The 17364-nt window shown below is 46.6% G+C and overlaps 1 protein-coding gene across 1 annotated transcript; it reads left to right on the top strand.

Moving 5' to 3' along the window:
* The first annotated feature begins 338 nt into the window (after positions 1–338).
* Positions 339–17364, top strand: LOC140715644 (uncharacterized). The gene is given in 4 exon segments (XM_073028006.1): positions 339–790; positions 14659–14765; positions 16330–16682; positions 16684–17364. Coding segments are annotated over 4 exon segments (1422 nt in total). The 3' UTR covers positions 17194–17364.

The following is a 17364-nucleotide window of genomic DNA, read 5'->3' as shown; positions in this document are numbered from 1 at the left end:
AACACTGGATCAGGAACCTAATGGTTGAAGGGTAATAACTGTTCCTGAAACTGGTGGCGTGAGACCTGAGGGTCCTGTACGCCCCTCCCAATGGCAGCAGCAAGAAGGCTTGGAGGGTGAGGGTTCTAACTGATGAATGCTGCTTTCTTGTGGCAGCATTTCTTGGAAATTGGTGAGGGTTCAAAAATGACATGCAGAATTTATTTGTTAGGAAGAGGAGGCACTGGTGAACTTCCTTACACTTGGCGTCTATGTGGTTGGGCCAGGATTGATGGTCCATTCCTAGGAAGTTGAAAACGTCATCATCCTTGACCTCAGCACTGTTGATGTAAAGAGAGATGTGTGCACCGCCTCGTCCTTTCCTGAAATCGATGACCAGCTCTTCAGTTTCGCTGACATCAAGGGAAAGTTTGTTGTCACGGCACCATGTTATCAAGCTCTCCACCACCTTCCTGTACTCTGACACATCATTATTTGATTTGCGGCGTACTGCAGTGGTGCCACCTGCAAACTTGCATATGGGGATTGGAGCTGAATCTGGCAACACAGTCATGAGCATACAGGGAGTTGAGCGAGCGGGGGGCGGGGTGGAAGCTGGGGACGCAACCTTCGGGAGCACTAGCGTTGAAGACGACCATGACGGAGGTGTTGTTGTTGGTCTGTTGGTCAGGAAGTCAAGGATCGAGTTGGAAAGGGGGATGTTAACTCCCAGGTTTAGGCGTTTGGAAGTGGGTCTGCTTGGAAATATAGTACTGGAGGCAGAGGTGTCGTCGATAAAGAATAGTGTGACGTAGGTGGCTTCACGTACATAGGGTCCAGAACAAGGTTCATGAGAATGATCCCGGGAATGAAAAGGTTAGCGTTTGATGGTTGTAGGCCTTTATTGCCTGGAGTCTGAAGAATGAGGGGGGACCTCCTTGGAAAGATAATATAGAGTGGACATGGAGAGGACTTTTCCTAAAGTGGATGTCTAGGGGGCCAGAGTGCACAGCCTCACAATACTTTGTCACTTTAGAACAAAGATGAGGAAACATTTCTTCAGCCAGTGGGTGAGAATCTGTGGAATTCATTTGCCACAGATTGCTGTGAATGTCAAGTCAATGGGTGTATTTAAAGCAGAGGTTGATAGGTTCTTGATTAGTCAGGACGTCAAAGGTTACAGGGAGAAGGTAGGAGAATGGGATTAAGATGGATAATGAATCAGCCATGATGGAATGGCAGAGCAGACACGATGGGGCGAATGGCCTAAGTCTGCTCTGGTGTCTTATGGTCCTATTGACTTATCTATGGGGGGATAACAAGCAGAGAATGTTCAGGCTAAGACCCCTCATCGAGACACAGGTGTGAGCCACATTTATGGGGAGGTAGAGCACACCGCAGGTCCTTTCTCTCTCTTTAGTCCAATGCCTTTATTCTGGCTGGTCTGGACATTAGCTAGAAATTCACAGGGGGTGGAGGGGATTTGAACAGGCTGCTTCAGCCTCACCTGCAGGCCAGTCCTCTTAGCAGATTCTCAGGGTAGCATAATCTCAAGAGATTCTGCAGATGCCAGAGATCTTGAGCAACACACACCACACACACACACACACACACACACACACACACACACACACACACACACACACACACACACACACACACACACACACACACCACCACCACCACCACCACCCACCACCCCCCCCCCCCCCTCCATGTATAGAGAAATAATAGTCAATGTTCGGATCCCTGATAAAGGATCTCAGCCAAGAAATTCGACCCTTTGTTCCCTCCCTAGACGCTGCCTAACCTGCTGAGTTCCTCCAACATTTTTGTTAAATCCCTGATGGTCCCGGAATGGAGCCACCTGGACTGGAATGCAAGTGACCTGGAAAACCTGTACTGGATTCAGTTGACCTGTGAAGCTGTTTGCCACTCCCACACCGATCTGGAGGTCCTGAAGAGAAGGGGGTTGACACAGCAGGTCAGTGGCCGGAAGTGGAGGGGGGAGGTTTCCGTGAAGTCTCGGCTTCCGTACTGGGGTCGGGGCATACGGTGGGGCTTGTGCCGGATGGGCCTTCACCCCGAGCAGCTCCTTGGACACCAGTCGGCATCTGAGAGTCAGCTCTCAGAATCAGTGGCTCCACCTGGGGCGTCAGGGTCATATCAGTCGATCAATCACTTCTGAAAATCAGGAGATGGTCAGGCCTGCAAGCATATTTTAAAAGAACATTATTGGTAATGCTTAGAGACATATAATTTACAGTCAGAGTGCACTACAGCACAGGAAAAGACTTTTGCCCTCTAGTCCATACCAAACTGTTTACTCTGCCTTGTCCCATTAACCTGCATGTGGACCACAGCCCTCCATAACTCTCTCATCCATGTACTTATCCAAACTCCTCTTAAATGTTGAAATCAAACCCGCATCCAACACCTTATATTCTATCTGGGTAGCCTCCAACCTGATGGCATGAACATTGACTTCTCTAACTTCCGTTAATGCCCCTCTCCCCTTCTTACCCCATCCATGATTTATTTATTTTCCCCCTCCCGTTTTTTTTCTCTCTCTCTCTGCCCATCACTCTGCCTGTTCTCCATCTCCCTCTAGTGCTCCCCCTTCCCCTTTCTTTCTCCCTCAGGCCTCCCATCCCATGATCCTTTCCCATCCCCAGCTCTGTATCCCTTTTGCCAATCACCTTTCCAGCTCTGAGCTTCACCCCACCCCCTCCAGTCTTCTCCTATCATTTTGGATTTCCCCATCCCCCTCCCACTTTCAAATCTCTTACTATCTTTTCTTTCAGTTGGTCCTGACGAAGGTGTCGGCCATAAACGTCGACAGTGTTTCTTCTATAGATACTGCCTGGCCTGCAGAGTTCCACAAAATTTTTGTCCCTGTTGCTTGAATTTCAGCATCTGCAGATTGCCTTGTGTCCACCACTTCCACTCGTAATGCATCTCCCCCTGTGGTGAAATGACATGTAACGGACATTTCGGCACGGACTAGGAGGGGCCGGAATGGCCTGTCTCCGTGCTGTAATTGTTATATGGATTGTTATATGATTGGAGAGAGTTCTGAGCATGCGCAGAAATGATAGCAAGATCTGGAAGCATGCATGACACGTGTGTGTTGTTGCTGTTAAATGAAAGTTCTATTCCCTCCAGAATATGGTTCTTTATTAGAAACCCACGGTACGTATTAATATAAAGAACAGAACACGGTGTCAGAAGTCGGTCTGTTATGAATAATACGTTACCTAACACGGGAGAAACGAAGATAATCGAAAAGAGTTCAAACTGTTTTGGTGTTTGCTAACAGTTTTGCAAATGGAAAGGCTGCAACCTCCATTGACACTCCAATTGTCTGGGAACGCAGCTGAAAACTGGAGAAAATTTAAGCAACGTTTTGAATTATTATTATCGGCGATCGGAGCAGATAGAAAACAGTAGAAAACGAAAGCTGCGCTTCTACTCCACAGTGATGCTGCAGTTGAGGTATATAACCATTTTACTATTGAAAGCGGGGATAATTTAAATCTAAAATCGATAATGGACAAATTTAAAGCATTTTGTGTACCGAAGCATAATGTGACATATGAGCGATATAATTTTTTTACATGTATGCAGAGAGCTGGTGAAACTATTGATCAATATGTTACTGAGTTGAGACACCGGAGTAAAACATGCGAGTTTGCAGAACTGACAGACCTCTCTCAATTAAAGATAGAATTGCTTGTGGCATTCTGGATAATGTGAGAAAAGTCTGTGAAGAAAAGACTGTTAAGAGAACAAGACTCAGAATTGGAAAAAGCTTTGATGCTCTGCAAAGTTTTAGAAACCGTGAAGTCACAGGTTAAAGAACTTTTCATTGAGAGCTACAACGTAGACGCTGTGAGGAATCGTGAACGTATCAGAAAAAAATAACAAAACGACAACAAAAACGACAGAGAGCAAGACATCATCTGAGAGGAAAAAGGTATGTGATCGCTTAAGGCAGCAGCATCAGCCAAAACAGTGTCCAGCATATGGGAAAATGTGCAATCGACTGTGTTAAGAGTAATCATTTTTCATGCTGTTGCAGAAGTAGAAAGAAAATTAAACAAGTAACTGCAGTGCTTGAAAATGAACTTGAGGAGTTTTATATAGATGAGCTTTGTGAAAACAAACTAACTAAGAATGACTGACTATTCCATTGCAAGTGAACCAAAACAATATTCAGTTTATACTTGATACCTGGAGCACAAGTAAATGTTCTTGCAGAATCTGAGGCAGGGGTGTCAAACTCATTTTAGGTCACGGGACGGATTGAGCAAAATGCAGCTTCATGTGGGCCGGATCAGTCGGACAGCGTGCGAACGCAGCTTTCGTTGCCCTCCGTTTTTTCAGCCTGCTCTCATTGTGTCTCAGTCTCTGCTATAACTACAAAGTGTTTCACTTTACAAATTCCGTTTCTTATGAAGAAGACTGCCGAGCAAGACTGCCCGAATAAACACTAAAAACCCTGAAAACCTAGTACCTGAATAAACTCAGCATTAGCCATATCATACGCCATAGGCGCTTCGATTACTGGGCCACATTTAATAGTAATTAGATATTATCTCGCGGGCCAAAGATAATTCCACCTCCGCGGGCCGGATTTGGCCCGCGGGGCCTTGAGTTTGACATATATGGTTTAATGCATTACAGCCAAGACCAAAGTTACATAAGACAAATATAAAAGTGACTGGGTATTCAGGTGCTGACATTCCAGTTAAAGGAACATGTGTGGCAAAAGTATCACACAAATGTGGTGGAGCCAAAGAATGCACAGTCAATACTGGGTTATCTGTCTGTGAGAGACTGAATTTGGTGAAAAGGGTCTTTTCCTGGACAGTGACACAGAGTCAGAATACAGTGACTTGATGAAAGAGTATGAGGACTTGTTCAAAGGGCTTGGTTGTCTTCCAGGAGAGTACACGATTAAAATTGACAACACAGTGCCACTCGTAGTACATCCATGTAGAAAAGTGCCTTTTGCAATACGCCAACAACCGAAAACAGAGCTTGACAAAATGGAACAGCTGTAAGTCATAAAGAAAGCTCCCAGACCCACCCGCTTTGTTACTAGCATCTGACAGAGCATTGCCACCAAAACCAGGAGTTGCAATTTTGCCCTCTGGAAGTAACGCACTTGCGTCAATGGGCCATGCATTCCACTACAATCTCACCTCTGCAGGAGGACAGAGACCAGACTTTCCGGTACAGTACAATACTGATCTGAAGCCAAAGAGAGACGAGAATCAAGATCCAATTGAAGAAGTGAAAGCACAAGTGAAGGAATTGAGAAGTTTTCTTGAAATGATGAAGTCTCAGCATAAGAAAGAGATGACACAGTTAATGAATGAATTAGGGAAGAAAGTAAGATTTCGTATTTCATTACAAATGGAAGTGGAAGGAATTAAGAAAGCGACAGTACTTGAGGAAGTACAACCCAGATCATACATGGTCCAAACAGAAGAAGGAACAGTGTTAAGGAGGAATCGCAAAGACCTCATGAAAGTGCCAAACTTCAGAGTTTCGGTTAACTGATGCAGACCAGACAAAACAAGGAAATAACAATGAAACACAAGAACTGTGTCAACTACTTAGAAGGTCTACTCGAGTTGGTAAAACCCCAGAGAGACTAATAGAGACATGTTAAATTATGCATTTGCTATGGTCAATGTTGCTAATTGTTTTTCTTTTTAAGGAAAGGAAGATGTGGTGATATAACATGTAAGAACGTGATTGGAGAGAGTTCTGAGCATGCGCTGGAATGACAAGAAAGATCTGGAAGCATGGCGCTGTAAGACACGTTGTGGTTGTTGCTGTTAAGTAAAAGTTTCTATTTCTTCCAGAATATGGTTCTTTATTAGAAACCCATGGTACGTATTAATATAAAGAACAGAACACAGTGTCAGAAGTCGGTCTGTATGAATAATACGTTACCTAACACGGGAGAATCGAAGATAATCGAAAAGAGTTTAAACTGTTTTGGTGTTTTGCTAACAGTTTTGCAAATGGAAGGGCTGCAACCTCCATTGACACTTCAATTGTCTGGGAACGCAGCTGAAAACTGGAGAAATTTAAGCAACGTTTTGAATTATTATTATCGGCGATCGGAGCAGATAGAAAACAGTAGAAAACGAAAGCTGCGCTTCTACTCCACGGGTGATGACACAGTTGAGGTATATAGCCATTTTACTATTGAAAGTGGAGATATTTAAATCTAAAAATCGATAATGGACAAATTTAAAGCATTTTGTGTACCGAAGCGTAATGTGACGTATGAGCGATATAATTTTTTTACATGTATGCAGAGAGCGTGGTGAAACTATTGATCAATATGTTACTGAGTTGAGACACCGGAGTAAAACATGCGAGTTTGCAGAACTGACAGACTCTCTCATTAAAGATAGAATTGCTTGTGGCATTCTGGATAATGTGAGAAAAGTCTGTGAGAAAGACTGTTAAGAGAACAAGACTCAGAATTGGAAAAAGCTTTGATGCTCTGCAAAGTTTTAGAAACCGTGAAGTCACAGGTTTAAAGAACTTTTCATTGAGAGCTACAACGTAGACGCTGTGAGGAATCGTGAACGTATCAGAAAAAATAACAAAACGACAACAAAAACGACAGAGAGCAAGACATCATCTGAGAGAAAAAAGCTATGTGATCGCTGTGGGCAGCAGCATCAGCCAAAACAGTGTCCAGCGTATGGGAAAATGTGCAATGACTGTGGTAAGAGTAATCATTTTTCACAGCTGTTGCAGAAGCGGAAAGAAAACATAACACGTAAATGCAGTGTTTGAAAATGAACGTGAGCAGTTTTATATAGATGTGCTTTGTGAAAACAAACTAAGTAAGAATGACTGGACTATTCCATTGCAAGTGAACCAAAACAATATTCTGTTTAAACTGGATACTGGAGCACAAGTAAATGTTCTTGCAGAATCTGAGTTTAATGCATTAAAGCCGAAGACCAAAGTTACATAAGACAAATATAAAAGTGGACTGGTCATTCAGGTGCAGACATTCCAGTTAAAAGAACATGTGTTACAAAAGTATCACAACAAATGTGGTGGAGCCAAAGAATGTGGCAGTCAATACTGGGTTATCTGTCTGTGAGAGACTGAATTTGGTGAAAAGAGTCTTTTTCCTGGACAGTGACACACAGTCAGAATACAGTGACTTGATGAAAGAGTATGAGGACTTGTTCAAAGGGCTTGGTTGTCTTCCAGGAGAGTACACGATTAAAATTGACAGCATGGTGCCACCCGTAGTGCGTCCATGTAGAAAAGTGCCTTTTGCATTATGCCATCAACTGAAAACAAGCTTGATAGAATGGAATGGCTAGAAATCATAAAGAAAGCACCCAGGCCCACCCCATTGTTACTAGCATCTGACAAAGCATTGCCACCAAAACCAGGAGTTGCAATTTTGCCCTCTGGAAGTAACGCACTTGCGTCAATGGGCCATGCATTCCACTACAATCTCACCTCTGCAGGCGGACAGAGGCCAGACTTTCCGGTACAGTACAATACTGATCTGAAGCCAAAGAGAGACAAGAATCAAGATCCAATTGAAGAAGGTGAAAGTACAAGTGAAGGAATTGAGAAGTTTTCTTGAAATGATGAAGTCTCAGCATAAGAAAGAGATTACACAGTTAATGAATGAATTAGATGAAGAAGATTCGTATTTCATTACAAATGGGAAGTGGAAGGAATTAAGAAAGCAACAGTACTTGAAGAAGTACAACCCAGATCATACATGGTCCAAACAGAAGAAGGAACAGTGTTAAGAAGAAATTGCAAAGACCTCAAGAAAGTGTCAACTTCAGAGTTTCGGTTAACTGATGCAGACCAGACAAAACAAGGAAATAACAATGAAACACAAGAAACTGTTGTCAACCACTTAGAGAGGTCTACTCGTGTTGGTAAAACCCCAGAGAGACTGATAGAGACATGTTAAATTATGCATTTGCTATGGTCAATGTTGCTAATTGTTCTTCTTTTTAAGGAAAGGAAAATGTGGCGATATCACGTGTAAGAACATGATTGGAGAGAGTTCTGAGCATGCGCAGGAATGACAAGCAAGATCTGGAAGCATGGCACTGTAAGACACGTGTGGTTGGTGCTGTTAAATGAAAATTCTATTTCTTCCAGAATATGATTCTTTATTAGAAACCCACGATACGTATCAATATGAAGAACACAACATCCCCGTCCCCCGTTCCCCTTAAATATTTCACACCTTTCACCCCATAACCCTTAGATCCTCAGTGGAAAAGCCGGCTTGCATTTTCCCCATCTATACCCCTCATAATTTTATATACCTCATGAAATCTTCTCTCGTTCTCCTACACTCCAGGGAATAAAGTCCTAAACCTAATCAAGCTTTCCTTATGACTCAAATCTGGCAAAAGCCTTGTAAAATTTCCTCTGCATTTTTTCAGTCTTATTGATACCTTCCTGTAGGTAGCTGACCAGAATTGCACACAATACTCTAAATTTGACCCTGTAGTATACATCCCTTCTCCTGTACTCGAATCACCCGTGGCTAAGGACATTTTAAATACCGATGCAAGGGCCCCCTGCAATACGGCTGCACCAGGCTCCTATGGGATCGGAAGGGGGAGCCTTGTGAAGCCCTGGGGATTTATCCACCTTGATTTGCCTCAGGACAGAAAGCACCTCCCCATCTCTCATTTGTATTCAGCTTCATGCTTAGTCTTCATGTATGTCCAACTTCCACATTAGCTCGTATCTAATCCAGGCAGCATCCCAGTGAACCTTTCTGCACCCTCTCTATAGCTCCCCGCTCCTTTCTCTAATGGGAGGGACAATAATTGAATTCAATACTCTAGATGCGGCCAAACTACAGTTTGATAAATCTGCAAGAGAACTTTCCCAAACCTTGAAACTCACCTAATAAAGGTAAGTATTCCATGTGCTTCCTATACCACTCTGTTTGACTATGAACTTGGACCCCCAGGAATGAAAGGATTACCATATGGGGAACGTCTGGCAGCTCTTGGGCTGTATTCCCTGGAGTTCAGGAGAATGAGGGAGGATCTCATAGAAACATTCCCAATGTTAAAAGGCCTGAACAGATTAGATATGGCAAAGTTATTTCCCATGGTAGGGGATTCTAGGACAAGAGGGCACTACTTCAGGACTGAAGGACATCCATTTAAAACAGAGATGCAGAGAAATTACTTTAGTCAAAGGGTGATAAAGGCAGAGGTAGATAGGTTCTTGACTAGCCAGGGCATCAAAGGGTATGGGTGAAAGCAGGGGATTGGGGGATGACTGGAAGAACTGGATCAGCCCGTGATTGAATGGCGGAGCAGTCTCGATGGGCCAAATGGCCTACTTCTGCTCCTATACCTTCTATGGTCTTAAGATCTTCTCATTCCTGCCATTTGGGGAGGCATCCTTATTTGAGTTACTGTCTCCTTCCTGTCAGCTTGGACCCAGTCTGGCGATTCTCCTCTGACCTCCCTCATTAACATAGACATTTTCATCCACCGGAACTGCCACTCACTGAATGTTGTTTCTTTTTCACACCCATTCTCTGTAAGCTCTAGAGGACTGTTGTGCATGAAATCCCAGGAGATCCAGCAGTTTCTGAGATACTCAAAACCACCCCGTCTGGCACCAACAATCATTCTGCGTCAAAGTCACTTGGATCACGTTTCTTCCCCATTCTGATGTTTGGTCTGAACAAACATCTGAACCTCTTGACCATGCTGGCATGCTTTTATGCATTGAGTTGCTGCTGCACGATTGGCTGATCAGACATTTGCATTAAACAGTCGGTGTACAGATGTACCAAATAAAGTGGCCACTGAGTGCATGAGCTGGGATTTTATGCTGAGCTGTATAAGTCATTGGTGAAGCGGCTCTTGCAGTACTGAGTAGAATTTTGGTTACCCTGTTGTAGGAAAGACACAGTTCAACTGGGAAGAGTGGATTGGCTTTTTATGAAGACGAAGCCAGGACGAGGGTACCTAAGTCCGCAGGAAGAGATACGTCAAACTAGATCGGACAAGAACAGAATAGAAATGCCTGAAATTATGAGGGTTGAAGGAACAGACGTCGCCAATTTTGTGAAGCTGCTCTTTAACCTCCCTTTGTGAAATGGCTTGTCGTAGTGCAGTTGTGGTCGAATGAATAATGAAAAATGAAGATTGAAAATGAAGACTCAGGGGGTCTGGACTATATACATATATATTTGTCTGGTTGTGTTTTTACTGATATTCTATATGTGCCTGCATATGCAAGGACTGGGCGTTAAAACCACGGTATAGCCTACCAGGTGTCAGGGTTGGTCGAGAGATGATCTCGGTGGGCTGGGAGGTCTGGACTATATATACATGCATATTTTGCATTGTATTTTTAGTAATATTCTATAAGTACTTGAAAATGCGAGGCGTGGGCCCAAAAGCAGCAGTGTTTTCTAGCAGGTACTGGGGACCAGTCGACATACTGTATGATACTGGTGGAACGGGGTATTGGACACTGTGTGTGTGTGTGTGTGTGTGTGTGTGTGTGTGTGTGTGTGTGTGTGTGGTGTGTGTGTGTGTGTGTGTGTGTGTGTGTGTGTGTGTGTGTTGTGTTGTGTGTGAGTGTGTGTGAGGTGTGTGTGTGTGTGTGTGTGTGTATTCTGTGTCATGGTATTTTATTGATATTCTACATGGGTTTGTTAACTCGTATGTGCAGGGCGTTGGCGATGGGGGGAGTCCTTCATTCTGTGATGTGTTCTTGTGTGCGATTGTTGGTAATGCATTTTCACGCCTTGACCCATAGTGGCGCTGCCTTGTTTAGCTGTATCCATCAGTGTTCATGTATGTTGAATGGCAATTAAACTTGAATTGAGTTGAACTACTTTTGCTCAGGAATAGTACTTTAAAGAGGACACAATAATGAGCCTGATAATCTACTGGACTCATTTCCAAATAAGAAGTAATTTGTGAGGTGTTCTTCGGTACGATATGGGAGTCTATGCCTGACCTCACCTGAATAACTGGCTAGTCAGCTTCCGATTCAGAACAAAGAAACATAGATTACAAGTTGTCACTTGTGAGAAACGCAATCTTCTCCAGCTCTTGACCTTTTCCACCCACTTAACCATGTATCACCTTTCCAGTTAGCATCCTTCCCCTTCCCCCCCATTCCTTTTATTCCCCTTCCCCTTCTTCTCAGTCCTGAAGAGGGATCTCGGCCCTGAAATGCCGACTGTTTACTATGTCCATAGATGCTGACTGGCCTGCTGAGTTCCTCCAGCATTTGTGTGAGTTGCTTTGGATTTGCCAGCATCTGCAGATTTTCTGGGTGTTTGAAATTATGAGACACATAGATAGGTTGTAATAGCGGGGGGGAGGTAATGGGGATAAGCTCCCTCTGCCTATTAAATGCTCCCAATGGCCTGCATCTCACATAGCCTCTGACAACCAGGTCCTGCTCCTGGCCTCCACGTGTGGCTCTAGCTGCTAAGCCCAGCAGAACCATTTCTACTGACAGGAGAAGAGAAAAGGCAGGCTATTTTGTGTCTTAAAACCAGTCAATCTGGGCAATTGGTTCTCGTCAGCCGTTGTTGGTAGCTCATCTAGGAGAAGGAAAACTCTGATCTCAAACATCAGTTGCCTGGCACCTACACCAACACGTGGGGAATTCTGCGGGCGTAAACCCTCCATTCAGTTCAACACTGACTGGCAACTCCTGAGACGCCACTGTTGCCAACTTCTATTGGTCTCTTCAGTTCCTTTGGGTTTGTCAAACCAATTTACTTCGGAACACCATCCATCGCTGTCTGGTATGGGAGTTACAAGGCATCTGACCACAAGACCCTACAAAGAATTACAAGGACTTCTGAGAGGATCATCGAGGTCTTTCTTCCACCCACCAGTGATATTTATCCAGAGCAGTACTTACGCAGGACCCTTAACATTGTCATTGATGCCTCCCATTCATCCCACAACCTCTTTGACCCCATACCACCAGGCAGGAGTTACCATAGCATTAGGACAAAAACTGTTGAGTTAACTGACTTAAGAATTGAATCCCAAACCACATCAGATAAAGAAATATTTAAATCATGCTCCCAGGCAGTTCTAATTTTATTGAAGGGGGCACGCCTCAAGATCACTAACTTATCACGAATGGTAGGTATTAAATCTTTACCCAATGGATTAATACAAAGAAACAAGCCCACAACGTTTTTCTCGGGCATCTCAGGAAAGTTTGATATTAAAGGGTTAATAGAATGCCTAATTTGAAGATATCTAAAGGAATGAGTATTAGGAAGGTTAAACTTTCCTAATACTGTGCTCCCCACTGCCTTTTGCAGTTTAAGTTTACACATAGGGCTCATATGTCTAAAATTAAATTATCGTGGTTTTATCCTGACACCAGTCCCCTTTGTGACAAGCGTAAAAGGGGCGAGGCTTCTCTTATTCATATGTACTGGGCTTGTCCTAGTCTAGAGAAATTCTGGAGAGAAGTTTTTTTTAACGTTATCCCATATTCTTAATTACTACTTAGAACCTAACCCTCTGATGGCACCTTGGGTGAAGTAGACATGCATTTGAGTCCAACTAAACAGCGAACATTATCTTTTGCCTCTCTTTTGGCTGGACGGTTAGTTCTTCTTAGCTGGAGAGATGTTGTCCCACCCACTCATATTCAATGGCTTAGTGATATTATGTCCTGTTTAGACCTTGAAAAGATTCACTATTCGCTTCTCAATTCGGACATAAAGTTTCATAAGGTGTGGGGACCTTTCCTCGAATACTTTCATAATTCCTCTTTAGATTATTTTTTTCTTTTTTTGTACTATAATCCCTTACTTTCAGCATTTTTTCTGTAAGCTTTACGGTTTTTATGTGAATTACATTATAGTTTTGGTAGTAAGCATTATATCTTCTTTTTTATATGTATTTACAGCTCTGTGGGGTCCAACGCTCTGATTATTTTTTCTTTTTACACATTGAAATGGTTGACTTGGAGTTTTGTAGTGGGAGGGTGGGGAGGACACTAACCTATATGATTTTATTTTAGGTGCTTTTTCCTTATTGTTATGAATTATATATTAGACACGTTTGTTTTGCACCGTATAAATCTCCATTTTGTTGATGGGTTTTTGTTGTTGTATTCTAGAAATTCATTTTTAAAATTAATTTGAAAAAGGACAAGAACTGTTGGGATGGAAAACAGCTTCTTCCCCCAGGCCGTGAGACTACTGAACTCCCTGTCACCACCCAGGAACATTACACGCTTTACTTTTTCACTTGTTTGTAAATCCATCTTATGGTACGTGTCGATCTTCTGGAATATATTTTATTATTTGTTAATTTATTTGTGCAAATATCACTTTACACGTTGCATGTGGATTCTACGCACTGTGGTCCAGAGGAACATTGTTTTGTTTGGCGGTATGCATGCAGTATCTACAATTGAATGACAATAAACTTGAACTTGATTTGGAGACGTGGCCAATATGAATCTGTGTGGATAACAGTCATGAGCCTGCTACTTCTACCCCAGGTAGCAACACTAACCTGCTTAACTAGGGAAACTGAGCCAAGCGCAGGTGATAAGGTTTTGTTTAACTTGAGTCGCAAATGCAACTTATTACCCTTTAATTTACTAGTGGTAATATTATTTTGTGTGTTGTGTGTGAGAGTTATATGTACTGTGTTGTGCAGCTTGGTCCAGAGGAACGTTGTTTCTTTTTGGCAGTATACATTTGTACAGCTGAACAATAATAAATTTAACCTTGAATAAAAAAGAACTTTCCCAACAAATCTCCTTTAAATTTTCCCCCTCTCACCGTGGTATGTAGAACACAGAACAGTACAACACTGGGCAGACCATGATATCGACACCAATTTATACTAAATTTCCACCTTCTGTGTATCACTCATATCCCTCTGTTCCCGTCATATTTATGTGTCGATCGAGAAGCCTCTTAGACTCTATAAAATTGCCAGCATCCTTTACTACCCTTGTTAACCTATTCCAGGTACCTACCACTGTGTGTAACAGTACGTGTTGCTCATGACCTCCTTAATTGTAAAAGTGTATCCGTGTCTTTAATATTTCTACTCTAACTTTCCACCATATTATAGCAGTCAGAATTGTATAAGATTAAAGATTGTCATAGCTGGGAGAGAGTAGTGCGGATAAGCTCCCACTACCTAATAAATGCTCCCAATTGTGTGCGTCTCGAATAGCCTCTGACAAACAGTGGGGAGGGAATGGGGGAGAAGAAGAAGAGAAGAAGAAGACGAAGAAGAAGAAGAAGAAGAAGAAGAAGAAGAAAGAAGAAGAAGAAGAAGAAGAAGGGGTATGTGGAGAAGGAGAGGGGAGGGGAGGGGATGGGAGATGGGAGGGATGGATGGGAGTAGTGGCGCAGGAGGAGAGAGGGAGTGGGAGGATGAAGGAGGGAATTGGAGAAAGGAGAGGGAAGTGGAGTGGGGGAAGGAGAGGGAATTGAGGGATGGGGAGGGGGAATGGAGAAGGGGAAGGTAATGAAGAGGGGTGGTCGGGAGGGAATGGAGTAGGAAATGAGAGGGAGAAGGAGGGAGGTGGAAAAGGGGAAGGGAAATGGGGAGAGAAGGGAAAAATAACATCGGCACAATGGAGGCACACATTTCCCAGAGATCATCGCGGAGCAGAGAGTGCTCTATCGGCGCCGAGATTTGAGACGGCGCATGCGCGCTGGGGTGGCTGCGGACCTGGAGCTGGAGGCCGGAGATCGGTGGAGAGTAAGTGGATCCCCGTTTGTAATCCAGTCCCCCCGATCACCGACCTCAGCCCCACCGCCCCCCTCACTTCTGATTCGCACTGATCTCCCCACCCGGCCCTGTTCCCGACTACCACCCCGAACACAGTCTCTCACCATCGCTCCCGCATCCACTTCCCCACCCCCAACGTACAGATCACACACTCTTCACCCTCTTCCCTTCGCTTTCCACCACTCTATCGCAACCCTCCCGATCACAACCCCTCCTCTCTGTCTCCTCCCCCTGTATCGTACCCTGCCCTCTGCCGCCTCCCCAGTCTAGCGCCCTCCCATCGAGCCCCAGGTGGCGCCTCCCATCTGGCTCGGAACCTCCGTCTCGCCACCCCTTCGCGGTCCCCTGACCCAGACCCCACTGTCTCGCCCCTCCTGTCACACCCCCTTGCTCCCACCCAACGTTCCCCTCGCTGACGCCTCCCCAGACGTCACCCCATCATCTCCCCTCTCCGACACGTCCCTCCGTAGACCCCTCCATCGCATCCCTCGTGGCACCCTGGCATGTTCTTCACAACCCCCCCCCCGACGAACCTCTTCTAACAAACCCCCCCGACGCCCCAGCCCCAGACGCCTCCCACTCTGACGCGCTCCCCCCCTCCCGTGTCCCCATGATGTCCCCCCCACATCGCATTCCTCGTGGCACCCTGTGTCATGTCCACACTCCCCCCTTGACGGTCCTCCTCTAACAACCCCCTGATGCACTACCCCCGACTCCTCCCACTCTGACGCGCTCATCCCCCCATGTCCCCATGATGACCCCCCCACATCACGTCCTTCAGTGGTCCCTCCTTGGTTGCGTCTTTCCGTGCCCCCCCCCCCCACGCATCGTGACCTTCCCCTATATCGCATCCTCATGTGTTAATCCTCGCCCCGACCCTCTGATGCCCTCCCCCCCCTCCCGACGCGGACCCCTCTCGGGCCTCCCCAGTGCATCTAATGCGCCCTGACTTCTCAATGACGTCCTTCTCCCCCCCCCCCCGTCATCCCCCCCCCTCCGTCACATCCCTCCATAGCACTCCTGTCACGTCCTTCCCGTTGCCCCCCTCTGTTGCATACCCTCCGTGGCCACCCTGCTTCGCATCCCCTGTCCCCACCGTAGGCCAAGTCCCTGTCCCCCTCTATTGTGACCCTCTCTTCCACCGCTGTCACCCCCAGCGTCTATCTCCCCCACCAGCTTGCCCCACCTCCTGAGAGTATCCGTCTCTCTCTCCTGTACACTCACTGACCCTCTACCCTCACCCCTCAGTCTTATCTCCCCACCCTCCATTCCTCATCATCCCTAGCCCCTCACTCTCCATCTGTTCCCCCTCATCCGCCACCCCCAGTACCCAACCCCCCTCACCCTTACCCCATCACCCCTGCCCCCCCCATATTGCCCTACCTCCCCCCTCGCCCTACCCTCTCTCACCCACTGCTTCCATCCGCACCTCCTTTGGTCTCCTTCTTCCATCCGTTGCCTCTCCCATTTCCCATCTTGCCCCTCCCACCTGTCCAAATCCAGCACTGACAAGCCCCACCCCTTCTACTCACAGATGATGATGGCGGGGGTCGAGGATGCACCAGCGGAGGAAGAGGAGGAGGGCCGGCGGAGGATGAGGAGGAGGAGGTGGGGCCGCCGGCAGCCGCGTTTGTTGTGGCAGCAGTCGCCCCCTGCCCGCTGGACGTTGACAACGACGGTCTGGGCGTGGGCTCCAGCTGCCTCTGCGGCCGGCCCTGCGGCGCCCCACCCCAGCTGGAGTTGCCCGCCCGCCTGTCCCCCCACTTCGAGTGTGCCGTCTGCTGCAAGGCCTTCCCCAAGGCCTCGTACCTGGCCCAGCACCAGCGCGTCCACAGCGGCGAGCGGCCCTACTGCTGCCCGGCCTGCCCCAAGCGCTTCGCCCGCAGCCTTCGAGCTGACCCGGCACCGCCGCATCCACACGGGCGAGAAGCCCTACCAGTGCCCGCTGTGCCCCCGCCGCTTCTACTCGTCGGGCAACCTGAGCCAGCACCGGCGCGTCCACACCGGCGAGAAGCCCTACCGTTGCAGCCTGTGCCAGCGGCCGTTCGCCAAGTCCAGCAACCTGGTGGAGCACCTGCGCACCCACACGCTGGAGAAGCCCTTCGAGTGCGCCCTGTGCCGCAAGCTCTTCCGCAACGCGGGCGGCCTGGCAAAGCACCGCTACCTGCACAGCGGCCGCAAGCCTTCCAGTGCGCCGTCTGCGGCAAGGGCTTCGTGCAGCGGACACACCTGCGCCGCCACCAGGCCACCCACCCGCAGGCTGAGGGCTGAGAGGGGCGCAGGGACCTGGCCCACCCCCGTCGGTCGTCCCGGCCTGGGATGTGGTGGCCAGCACTCTCCACTGGCGTGGGGTCTAAGCACGTCACGCACTGGGCTGCAGGAATCTTCGGGCACGTAGGGGCAAGGGGGTGTGCCTGAGGGATCAATCCTGACCTCTGGGCTCTGTCTGTCCTGACTCCGTGTGTGTGCGTGTGTGTGTCACTCTCACTCTCTCCATTTCTCACTCCGTTTCTCTCTGTATCACTCTCCCTATCCTTCTCTGTCCCTATCTATTCCTCTTTGTCTTTCT

This window comes from Hemitrygon akajei, chromosome 24 (genome assembly GCF_048418815.1).
Source record: "Hemitrygon akajei chromosome 24, sHemAka1.3, whole genome shotgun sequence".
Classification (NCBI taxonomy): domain Eukaryota; kingdom Metazoa; phylum Chordata; class Chondrichthyes; order Myliobatiformes; family Dasyatidae; genus Hemitrygon; species Hemitrygon akajei.
This window is presented reverse-complemented; position numbering and strand designations above follow the sequence as displayed.